The sequence below is a fragment of the Miscanthus floridulus genome, chromosome 2 (assembly GCF_019320115.1).
Source record: "Miscanthus floridulus cultivar M001 chromosome 2, ASM1932011v1, whole genome shotgun sequence".
NCBI lineage: Eukaryota > Viridiplantae > Streptophyta > Magnoliopsida > Poales > Poaceae > Miscanthus > Miscanthus floridulus.
In genome coordinates, this window is record NC_089581.1 from 120,308,857 (window position 1) to 120,320,991 (window position 12,135).

Consider the following 12,135-nt stretch of genomic DNA (forward strand, 5'->3'; position numbering starts at 1 on the left):
TTCCAAGCCTCTCTTTAGTCCTGGTTGCAATTTTAAACCGGGATTAAATAGTTTTTGGCCATCGACGATAGGTCGTTTCTCTACTAGTGTTGTTAAGTTTCGGGGCGTCTTTGGAACATAGGATTCTAGAAACACAAGAATAGAGAAAAAAAACTTAGGAATTAAGTGCCATGACATTTTGAATCCTATGAATTGAAAAAAAATATAAAAATAGGAAAATCGAACGTTTTTGGATGGAGCATAGGAAAAACACAGGAATTCGATGAGAGAGAGAGAGTGTTTGACACAAAAGAAACTTTTCATGGGGTTCAAATCCATGGTAGAATTCCTCCAAAATTCCTTTGGAACAAGCCATTCCATAGGAATTTCACAGGATTTGTAGCAAAACCCAATCCTTTATTCTAAATGGCTTCATAGGAACCTTTTCTATAGGATTCCAATCCTCTATAATTCCTCTATTTCTTTGTTCCAAAGGGCTTCCGTATAAGACTAATGCTTAGTACTAGGTAGTTTGCTAGACGGTTGTTACCTGTTGATGAAGTATCCATGGAGATATGAGTTAATGACATTGTTGGTGTTTTGTTTCTTATTACCGTTAGGGAAGATATACAAATCATACTAGAAAATCTCATACGGTCCTTTTTTATTAAGGAAGGCATCCGCCTTCGGGATAATGCCTCCGTTAATCTAGCTTTTTGGAGGCATGCGCTTTAACACGTCCGTCTCCATTAATGCCATTTATGGAGATGTGCGCCACTTCAACGAATCAAACCCGCGACCTTTGGTTTAGTAATAGCACCTCTCTACCACTACACAACACACCCATTTATTGTTATATATAATATGCTATCTTTTTATATCAATATTCCATAATCTTATATTGAATATTTTGGCTACTAAATGTACTTAAATGAAAAAACTTTAACTACAAAATTTTAAATCTTGTCAAGTACTACAACACTTTGGTATAGGATGTCTCACTATCCGAGATTGTTCGGAAAAATTCAAAAAAAATGAATATCAAAATATGTGAATTTAAAATAAATATTTGAGACTCTAAATGACTTTAAATAAAAAACTTATCAACAAGAAACATGTAGCTCAGGTCGGCCACTACAACTTTGATATCAACTATGTGAATATTCGAGGTCGTTTAGGAATTCTAAAATTTGGATTTCAAAATCTATAAACTTAGAACACATATTTGGGACTCTAAACGACTTCAATAAAAAAACTTTTCAACTACAAAGTTGTAAACTGTATTGAGAACTATAACTTTAGTTTAGACCATGTCAACGTCCGAGATTCTCTGATAATTTCAAATTTTAAAATTCAAAATATGTGAACTTACAACAATATTTTGTGACCCTAAGCAGTTTTAATTGAAAAACCTTTCAACTAAAAAGTTGTAGATCGTGTCGGGAGCTATAATTTTGATATAAAGTTTGTCTCTGTCTGAGTTTATATGAAAATGTTATGAATTAGTTTTTGATGCAACTATTTGTAGAGACGGATATCTTAAGACGTTCGTCTCCGTAAATCAATTTTAGGAGATAGATGCTTAGAACAACAACCGTAAAAAAACATCGATTATGGAGGGGGTCGTCTTAAGGTGTCCGCCTCCGAAAATCAATTTACGACGATAGACGTTCTAAGATCCGCCTTCATTAATCGATGATTTTCAAAGACAACCATCTTAGGACATCCGTTTCTGTAAATGATTTTCAGAGACAAACATTTTTTCTGGAGCCCCCCTGACCATTTATGGAGACAGTCGCTATATGTGCCCGCCTCCAAAAATGATTTAACCCTTTGTCTTCTAAAATTATTTTTTCTGTAAATAATTGCATGCAAATATGCATGGGGACTTAGCTAGGTGGCGTTCTTACCATGCTAATATTTGAATTGGAACTCATAAAACATGTGATTGCTATGTTTTTTAGATAATGGATGGAATCTGGCTTTGGACCCCTTTGAGGAAGAGGTATTGGTCCAAAATTATTACAAAATCTAACTGACAACACATACTAAGTTTAACATTAATAGCCATATGGAAATTAAAGATCATCCATGAGATGCAAAAAACCCATCAACTTTGACTCTAACAACGGTGATTGTTATGGTTAGATGCATATATAATTTATTTTCAAATTACAAAGTATTCAGTTGTGTTACTGTTGTGATTTGTAAGAGAAATGGTGCTGCTAGTTAGTGTCATAATGGTTTTTTTATGGATTTTAGTACTTATATAGACACTCATATACACATATATATGTATGAATTTATATTCACTCCTATGAACACACATACACATCCTACCCTTATATATAAGCAACAGTACTGAGAGACACAACCAGCAGATCTCAATGAATACAAGTCTTCAACCACTCTTATTTGATGTATGCATCAGTACCTAAAAGGAACAAATTAACTAAGACTGCTGACGTACATATATCGTTTATATTATCAAGGCCAGCATAGGCGCCCTACCAATATACTCAAGAAGATCCTCGACTATACAGAACAAAATTGCAAGATCCAACAACAGAAACAAAATAGATAACATATTATATATTAGCTATTGGCAACCGAAGCATCTCTACTATAAGGAACCAATCAAAACTATACTAGGTCTTCCAAAAAAATGTCCCCCGTTGAGAGACTACAACCATTATGCACCAACGAAATTGTACCCAGGATTTCAACGTCGTTAAAATCTATGACTCCTAATCCCTGCTCACAGGCTTCAACTCAATCTAATGGCCAATGTTATTTGGATCTCCCACGCCAAGGCTTCAACGCAAGGCTCGCACATCCCGCAGGCTACGGTAAAATGAAAACCAATGAAAGTCAATCAAGGCAAATATGGAAGTCAATCAAGGCAAATAGGAAGACGGTAAAATAGAAACCAATGGAAGTCAATCAAGGCAAATATGGAAGTCAATCAAGGCAAATAGGAAGGAGGGATCCGTGACTCCGATCAAGGCAATTTGTAGAATTGTCATTATAATGGAAAAACCCACGTCGAGCCCGGCCCCATCTGACGCGCCCCTTCCAAAACTCCTCGTGCTGTCCTGGTATTGCGTCAATAAGGAATGGCGACAAACCTGCCAACATACCCACTCGCATGTTTCTGTCAAGAACACGTGGGACTTGGTTTGGTGACCCCACGCGTCAGTAGGAGCAGTGGAGCGTCTGCAGCGTGGCTAAACCTGGAAAGGTCTACCCCTTTCTTCTCATAAAATACCAACGGCGGCACCATGGACAAGGAAGCAAAACGGGTCACTTACAGTTCGGGCCCACAGAGTGGAGATCGATGAAGAGGTTTAGCACATTTGGTATCAAGGAGAGAAGTTGGACCACTGTGTTACAAAAAGAGAAGTTAGACCACTGTGTTATATAAAAGTAACACATTACACGCCCCGACCGAGTTTACAAAATAAACGAACCGATTTGACACGTGATTATAAAAATAAAAGGCCATTATAAAATAGAACACACAAGCTAGAGACAATTAGTTTTGTTCTAATTTTTAGATATATAGCTTTTGATATGCACCTAAATATACATTATGTCTATATACATAGTAAAAACTACTTCCTCCATTCCAAATTATAAGTCGCTTTGATTTTTTTGGTACATCCATTTTGGTATGCATCTAGATATAATAATATGTCTAGATACATAGCAAAATGAATGAACAAAAAAAGTCAAAGCGACTTATAATTTGAAATGGAGGGAGTATGTATCTGGAAAAGCTAGAATGACTTATAATTTAAAACAGATGAAGTACTTAAAACTTGATAAATTAGTTGACTATGCCAAGAAGAAATGTTTTTTTTTCTTTTGTCCAATAATTTTCATTAGTTAGCTTTCTAATACCTGAAAATCATCTGAAGAAAGAAAAACAGGATGGGAGAGAGAGAGAAACCGAGGAACAACCAGATAAATATCTATCGCGGTTGCGCACATATATTTACGACTATATCTACTATTTAATTTTAAAAAAGATCAAATATAATTTTTTCTTTCATTTATCAAAAGTGAATTATAGAGTTACTTTAAGAAGCTATATCTACTTTAAGAAGCTTGGTACGACATCTTTGATTATTTGGGATGAAGTTTGCATGAAGTGTTTAAGAACTTAGGCATATTGTAAATTATATGGTTAATGCGAGAAATAATTTTATTATGTCTTGTTACGTGTAAGTGTTTCCCGGATTGTATATACATGGTCATATATAATTGTGTGAAAGTTGAACTCTGGAAAAAAAATCGTTGTTTGGTTGTTTCCATGTACATCCCTGAATGAAGCCGTATCATTAGTACATGCACTATACTAGTTATATTAATTAGTCCTTGGCAAACATATATAGGTGCCATTTGTCAAAGGCAACTACATATCGTACCCTCAGTGAATTTGCTCCAAGAACATTGCACATATATGGAATTTTTTGGTACCCTTTCGAGTAACATAATCATGGATATAAACCATGATATATAATATTATTTTATACCTAATATAATTGTATGATCGATACTCTATCGTGCATGTTTATTTCTTCATGAATGTGCCCTAGCATGTATTTCATTGAGAGAGAGAGAATTATACGATGTGACTATGAGAGAATCCTTGCCGCGCAAGTTACGGACCACCAAGACAGACCTAAAACAAACCAATGCAGAGTCCATTGTCATATATATCTTCCGTTTTTCATCTCATGCGCATATACAGAAGAACGCCTCACCATTGCACATATATATAATAAATGCGAGAGGAGAGAAATGCTAATGAGGAACAAGTTAATATGTCCAATCGTCACAGTACTTTTAGAGCATCTCCAAGAGTACCTACCCTATATGCCTTCCCAATCCTTGTTTTTGGCAAGAATGAAAAAAACCCTTCTCCAATAACTCCCAATCCATCCTCCTAAACTTTTGGCACTTGGAAAAAAAAACCGTCAGCACGTAACTTTACACGGACGGGCGGTCACGCGGATAGAGGTTTCCCGCGCAGACTTTTGCCGTGATTGTTCTCCTTTGCACGCGAGTTCCTCCATCGCGCCAACGCTCACCGTCCAAGGTAGACGATCGCCGCCGCCGCCGCCGCTACGTAGCGACGAGGTACGTACTCGATCGATCGACTTGGTTTGCCGTGGGCTTCGTGCACCGCCGCTGCTGCTAGGTTTGCCTTGGCCGCCATCGCTAGAACTGCCTTGGGCGTCGCTATCTTGGCTTGCTAGGTTTGCTGTCGCTATCTTGGCCAGCTAGGTTTGCCTTGGCCGTCGCTATTCTCTTTCCTGATGGCCAACCGATGTCTTGGCCTACCTCTCTGTGCCAGGCCATGGCCGACTGCTGCCTCAGTATGCCAGGCCATGGCACCCTGTGGCCGGCCGTGGCTGCCTGCTGGGTGGCTGTGGCCTGGCTACGGTCGGATGTGGCCTGGTCACAGGGTACGTGCTATTGATGATTGATGTTAATCATGTGGTAATCATAATTTTATTGTTCATAACATTTGGTATTGATTTTTTTTCTACATTTGTAGACTCGTCCCAATGGAGGGGGTGGATATTGGACAAGCATGGTCACGAGGCTGGTTGTGATGTTTCTTTGGACGACATCGATCAGTATCCCCATGACACAACTCAGGCAAAATCAGTACGCTCGTACTGAAGTTGAAGCAGTTGAAGTGCAGGCAAGTGCAGGTGTTCAACGCCAATGCGCTACAAGACCAAATCAGAAAAGGCAAAAAAAATTCAATCATAAGGAGGATGAAATTGTTGTCTCAGCTTGGTTGAACGTTAGCAAAGATCTCGTGCAAGGTGCTAATCAGTCTCGTGCCTCCTTTTGGCGTAGAATTTATGAGTACCGTGAAAACAATAGGACAATTTGGCCAAGCCGAACAAAGAGTTCGATTATGCATAGATGGATGTATATTTTGGACCATGTCAACAAGTTTTGTGCCTGCTACGACACAATTGAACGTAGAAATCAGAGTGGTAGTACCATTCAAGACAAGGTTAGTGTTATGGAATTGTTTTGTTTACCTATTTCATTCATCTTTAAACACATACTAGAAATCAAAGTGGCAGAAGTGATTTCTCAGCAGTCATGACGTCTAGTGTGCTTGCGAGGCAGCCCCCGGGCTGTGACTGGCATGCCCGGCTGGAAGGTGGGTGCGGCTGGCTGGGAGGTGGCGGAGGCCGGCTGGGAGGCGGCAGCGCCGACTGGCAAGTGGTGGCTGTTGGCAGGGAGGTCGCGACATCGAAGGTTTGGCGCAACCCTGTGATGTCGTGCGAAAAAAAAAGAATGTGGCAAAAAAAAAACCATCGTGGGGCCAATATTTGATTTATTGAAAACTCTTGAAGATTGACTTTTTTTTCTCAATATCCTTTTGGGAGTTGAGAAACACCATGTTTTTAGAAATAAAAAATAGGGTACTCTTAGAGATTGTCTTATTTTCCCTAGTTTCTATGAGATACGATGTTTTGAAAAGTATAGAATAATAGAAGTAATCCGTGCAATTGTTCGTTTACATGCAAATCTTGTCAAGACTCGGCAAACAGGATCTCAGCTGCCAAACACATTAGATGGAGGCGACAAGCTACGGGTTGCTTTGCATCAGTCCAAACGAATGGCATGACGAGAACCATGCATGCAACGACTGATCGAAGAGTCAATTTTAACCGGTAAAAAACTAAAAGATCCTCCTGCATCCACGGAAGAATGCAACTAACTATTGCATCCATAGCGGTCAAATTAGCTTAAATTCAACTAATAGTAAATAGAGATCCTCCCTGCATCCACGAAAGAATGCAACTATTGCATCCGTAGCGGTCAAATTAGCTTAAATTCAACTAATAGTAAATAGTATTGTCATTTATATCTCTAAATAATTTTATTATGAAAACATATTCTATAACTAATCTAATGGTACTTATTTTGTATCAAGAATGTTATAGAACATTTTTACATAACTTCAGTGAAAATTCAAATGGTTTGACTTCTCGACAAATAAGAATTGCATTTTTTCTGTGGACGTGCAAATCAATAGAGGAAAAATAAAGGAAGTAAAGTAACACGTACATGAAACCATGATACCAATGCAACTTACTCTGGCTGCAAAAATGAGTGGAGAGAAGAATATGAGGAACTAAGCTACACACTTACGCCCAAACATGCATGCGTTATGCTGCTCCGATCTTTAAACAATGTCGATCAATTAATTCCTCCCAAATTTCTAATTAAAAAAATAAACATCTGATCTTTAGTTTCTCCGATCCCTACATACTTACGCCCCTGGAAAAACCTAAGTAATGTGGTAAACTGGGCTAAGATCCATCCAATTAACAAGTGAAAAAAAAGCACGCTACCTGCTCCTAGTACGTGTTGCCGCCACTCAGTCACGCGATCAATGCAAGCGAAGCAATGCATGCGCTATGCTGCTAGCTAGCTGTTCTGCCGATAGAGCACGATCTCGATCTGATGCACGATCATGGCCTCCACGCACTCGTCCACACCACGGGCTGCTCCTTCCAGGCGAGGAACACCCCGGCCGCCGCGCCGTCGTCCGCGCCTGGCTCTCGCAAGGTCCATCCCTCCCGATACCGGCGCAGCAACGACCGCATGTCGTCGGCCACGTCGTCGCTGAACGCCACGGGGGAGAAGCCGGCCGACCGCATGCGCCGCGCCCACGACGCCCCCGTCTCCCGCCTCTCGACGGACTCCGACGCCGGGCAGGACACGAGGTCCACAATGGCACGCCCCGCCGCCCTCTCCAGCGCGAGCCTCTCGTTGCTCGCCTTCGGGAAGCTCTCTTCCAGGGAGTCCATGTACGCCGAGAAGAAGCGGAGGCCCTCGGTGAACACCTTCATGAACGCCGCCTCCGTCTCCGTGTTGGCTTCCTCGGCCGACGACGACTCGGATGCCGCCACGAGGTCGGCGTCCTCTTCCACGACGGTGACCACGCGCGGCTCGAGCCGGCGGAGCGACGCCACGAACGCGTCACGCCGCCGCGCGCCTCCCGGCGCCACCCCGCGCAGCGCGTTGACGCAGTTGATCGCGAGCGCCGTGGTGCCCTCGCGGAGGTCGAGGCCATCGAGGTCCAGCTCCGCGAGGTCCCCCGCGTGGTGCACGGCGCGGAAGGTGAAGGGCACGCCCATGAGGCGCGCGAACTTCTCGAGGCGCTGCGCGATCTCCCGCATGACGCGCTGCGCGGCCGCGGACGGCGCGGCGGTGGGCACCACGGTGGTGATGGACAGGTGAGGCGTGTCGTCCGACGACCTCGTGGCCAGCGCCTCCAGCAGCGTCGGCCACTGCGTGCAGAAGGTGTTGCTCAGGTCCAGGATGTGCAGCCGCGGCGGCTGCTGCGAAGACGAGGAGGAGGAGGAAGAGGACGCGGCCCCAGCCGTCGCCGCCGCCGCCTCCAGGAACGCCTCGAGTATGGCCCCGTTGGCGGCCACGTGACCGAAGGAAGCCCAGGGGCTCAGCTCCTGGAACCTGAGCGCGGTGCGGCGCGTGGACTCGAAGGACGTGTTCCGGTCCGACGCGGCGGCGAGCGTGCGCAGCGTGCGCGGGCCGGAGGTGGTGAGGCGCGCGAAGAGGCCCTGGAGGAAGTAGGACGCCAGCTTCTGGTCCACGTCCCCGTACGGCGACGCCAGCTCGTTGAGCATCCACATGAGCTGCTGCACGCGCTGGCTGTCGCGGGCGGCCACGGCGCGCGCGCACTCCAGCAGCAGCTGCGCGGCCCACCGTCCGGCGCCGCCCGCACCGGAGGACGACGCCGGGGAGCTGAAGTCGAGGTCGATATCCACCTGCGGGAACGAGAAGTCTGCCGCCTCGAACAGGTGGCCACCACCGGCGCCGGACGACGTGGACGCGGGCGGCTGATGCGGTGGCGTGGGCGCGGGAGACGACGAGGGCGGCGGCGGCTGCTGCGTGGGCGGGGCCGCATGCGACTGGAAGTGGCGCGACGAGGACGAGGAGGAGAAGTCTTCATCCATGTAAAGGCGGTGGTCGTTGCCGCATTCTTCTTGGTACGGCGCCGGCTGGTGGTGGTCGTAGCAGTAGCCGCCGCCGGATCCTCCACCGCTGCCGCTGCCGCTGTTGCAGTGGGAGTGGGAGTGGGAGTAGTAGTGGTGGTTGTGGGTGTGGTAGGAGGAAGGGGAGGAGCGTGAGCCGGTGGAGGTGGTGCTGCTGCGGGACGTGGAGCGGGAGCTGTAGGGGGACTGGTGGTGCTGGTCCGGCGAGGAGGACGCTGCTGCTGCCTGTTGGTGATGCTGGTGGAGGCTAACCAACCTAAACAGTGTATCCATCTAAACCACGACCGGCGCGCCAGGAGGCAACAACATGCATACTACGGTGTAGTGCCAGTGGTAATGGGGGTGCAAATGGGCTTGAGCTGTTGTTGCTACACAGGCACAACAATAATATGGTGGTGGTCTTGTTGTGGGTTATAACCTGCAAAAAGGAGAGGATGCCTACCATACCACCACCACCACTTTTTTCTTTTTACTATTGCTATCGCTGTTCTTGGATAGATAGATAAGGTAAAATTTGGGTGCTTTTTGTGCGATCGAAGGTGCGTGAGGGGAGAAACTAAAGCGCATGCATGCTTGCTCATCTTCATCCGAGGAGGCTAATCCTGCTAGTGGTTCTAGTACAAATAAAGTGATCCACGTAGATTAGAAAATATTAAGACTACTATTCACACAATGCAAACAACTATCATCGCTTGTGATTTGCAAAAAAAAAATATTTTTCTTTCATCATACCTCACCTCTTTTTCCTCTCTTTTTTTCTTTTTTTAACATGGACCATCTTCTCTCCCTAAGCGTATGTAGCTTATGTAAACCACTATAATAAATATAAGCATCTATTTTTTTATCTGATCCTACGTGACACTTGTGGCTACCGTGCAAAAACCGAGTTGGGGAAAGCCCTCGGAGGACCCTTTTATTCACCGGCTGAGGTGGAGTAGTGCCTCGTCAGCTTTTTCATCCTCTTGCTGCTTGCTTATCCTGCCTTTAGTTTGGGTGTTGATCAGCTTTGGCGAAGTAAAGGCCGGCTAAAGTAAGCGTGACAGTAGGATTGTGCGCAAAAGGCAGGCCGCAGGCGGATGCAGATAGCGACGACTGGGATGCATTTGAAAATTCTGCTGGCCCACCGGACAGCCGTGTCTTTATCCCAACACCGTTATTGCATTTCCGCAGAATATAGTACCAGTACTGGCACGATTAAAGCTGTCACCGAGAAATTACAGTGCTTATTACTCTCTCTGTTAAAAAATACTACTATAAATTAGGTGCCAGTTAAAATAGTTCACGTTTAACTATATTTTTAAAATTTATATCCACATTTATTACTCCAAATCAATTTATTATAAAAATACATTATATAATAATTTAATGGTACTTATTTAATATTATAAATATTAGTACTTTTTATCTATAGTTCAGTAAACTTAGGACCTGTCTGGTACAACTCACAATAGCATTATGAGCTATTCACCCTGTTCGCTTGTTGGTTTCAACCAGCCCAAACTAGCCAACCAACAGTGTTTTCCTCTCACATAAAACCAGCATCAGCCAGCCCAAACCAGCCCAGAAACCAACCAGCGAACAGGCCGATTGTGAGCAGTTTTATTTGTCAAACACTCATTTCTAAAACAGCTTTATCCATGAAGTTGTTTTTCTTTTTCTCTCACAAAGATATGAGTTAGGCCCTGTTTAGTTGCACCCCAAAATGCTAAATTTTTCAAGATTCCCCGTCACATCGAATCTTTGGACGCATGCATGAAGCATTAAATATAAATAAAAAATAAAACTAATTACACAGTTTAGACGAAATCCACGAGACTGAATCTTTTAAGCCTAATTAGATTATGATTGGACACTAATTACCAAATAACAACGAAACACTACACTAGCGTTTTGCCAAAAAATTTGACATCCAAACTGACCCTTGGGATGAAGCTAAAAAAGTAGCTTATCCTAGCTCTCTCTCTCATTTCTCTTTCCCATTCATGCATGAAGCCGTTGGTGAAGCTGTTTTGCCAAATAATTTTTCTAAAATAACTCAACTTCACCTAAAAAGTTACTTATGAAGCTAGTGAAGTTGAGCTGTGCAAATAAACCCTTATAAGACACTCAAATATAATACTGTGCTAAACTTGTATTCTTTTTTGATCTACGGGAGTACTAACATATGATATGGACATGACGACATCCACACGGGTGAAAAGTCACAGGGTTTGGCCAACCAGAACGTTCCGTTCAGCAGAGCAGACGACGGAAAGAGACGAGTGCGGTGGGTCAAATGTTGTACCCTCCTGCTTTTTTTTTTTTGAAATGACCCTCCTGCAGTTAAGTATACAACCTGCTTCATTGGCCTTAACACACACACCCCAACCACCACCACCACACACACCAAAAAAAAAAAAAAACTGCTACATTTGGTATACAACCTGCCAATTAACGCTTGGTCATCAGCAGCCAGCTCAGCGCTATTTTCTAACGGTAAACAAGAATAGGGACATCACTGTATGCCCTATGCACTTAGGGCCTGTTTGATTCAGGTCAAAAGGTTCACGAGATGTCACATAGGGTATCGCATAGGATGTTTGAATACTAATAAAAAATAAATTACAGAATCCATTAGTAATTCATAAGCCGAATTTATTAAGCTTAATTAATCTATCATTAGCACATGCCTACTGTAGCACCACATTGTTAAATTATGGACTAATTAGGCTTAAAAATTCGTCTCGCAAAACGGTCTCTATTTTTACATTTAGTTTCGTAAATAGTCTATATTTAATACTCCATACATGTGTCCAAACATCCAATGGGACAACGACTAAAGTTCAGGAGGTGGAACCAAACACCTCTTTAACCATTCCAAGTCTGGTTTTTTGGACCCATGCTTACCCATTCAACGTTGTCAACACTCAAATCTGTTATGAGAACCTATATTGAACATATGAACATATAAACCTGTCGGTGTTTCGAGTTGCCTCCGACTAGTAAATTTTTAATATTATGCGTCTGGCTCGGATGGTGTGCTAAGAGGACACGAGGTTTATACTCGTTTGGGCAGAATGTCTCTACGTCCAGTTTGTTGTTGCCGCTCGTGTTA

At 43.6% G+C, this 12,135-nt stretch overlaps 1 protein-coding gene across 1 annotated transcript; it reads right to left on the reverse strand.

Moving 5' to 3' along the window:
* Window positions 1-7,152: 7,152 nt before the first annotated feature.
* On the reverse strand, window positions 7,153-9,392 carry LOC136539505 (protein SHORT-ROOT 2-like). Its single transcript, XM_066531470.1, has one exon. The coding sequence runs from the start codon at window positions 9,312-9,314 to the stop codon at window positions 7,494-7,496; it is 1,821 nt and encodes a 606-aa protein (XP_066387567.1). The 5' UTR covers window positions 9,315-9,392; the 3' UTR covers window positions 7,153-7,493.
* Between the last annotated feature and the right edge of the window lie 2,743 nt (window positions 9,393-12,135).

Coding starts and splice junctions, on each gene's coding strand:
- LOC136539505 (XM_066531470.1), bottom strand. CDS start 9,314: ATGGATACACTGTTTAGGTTGGTTAGCCTCCACCAGCATCACCAACAG.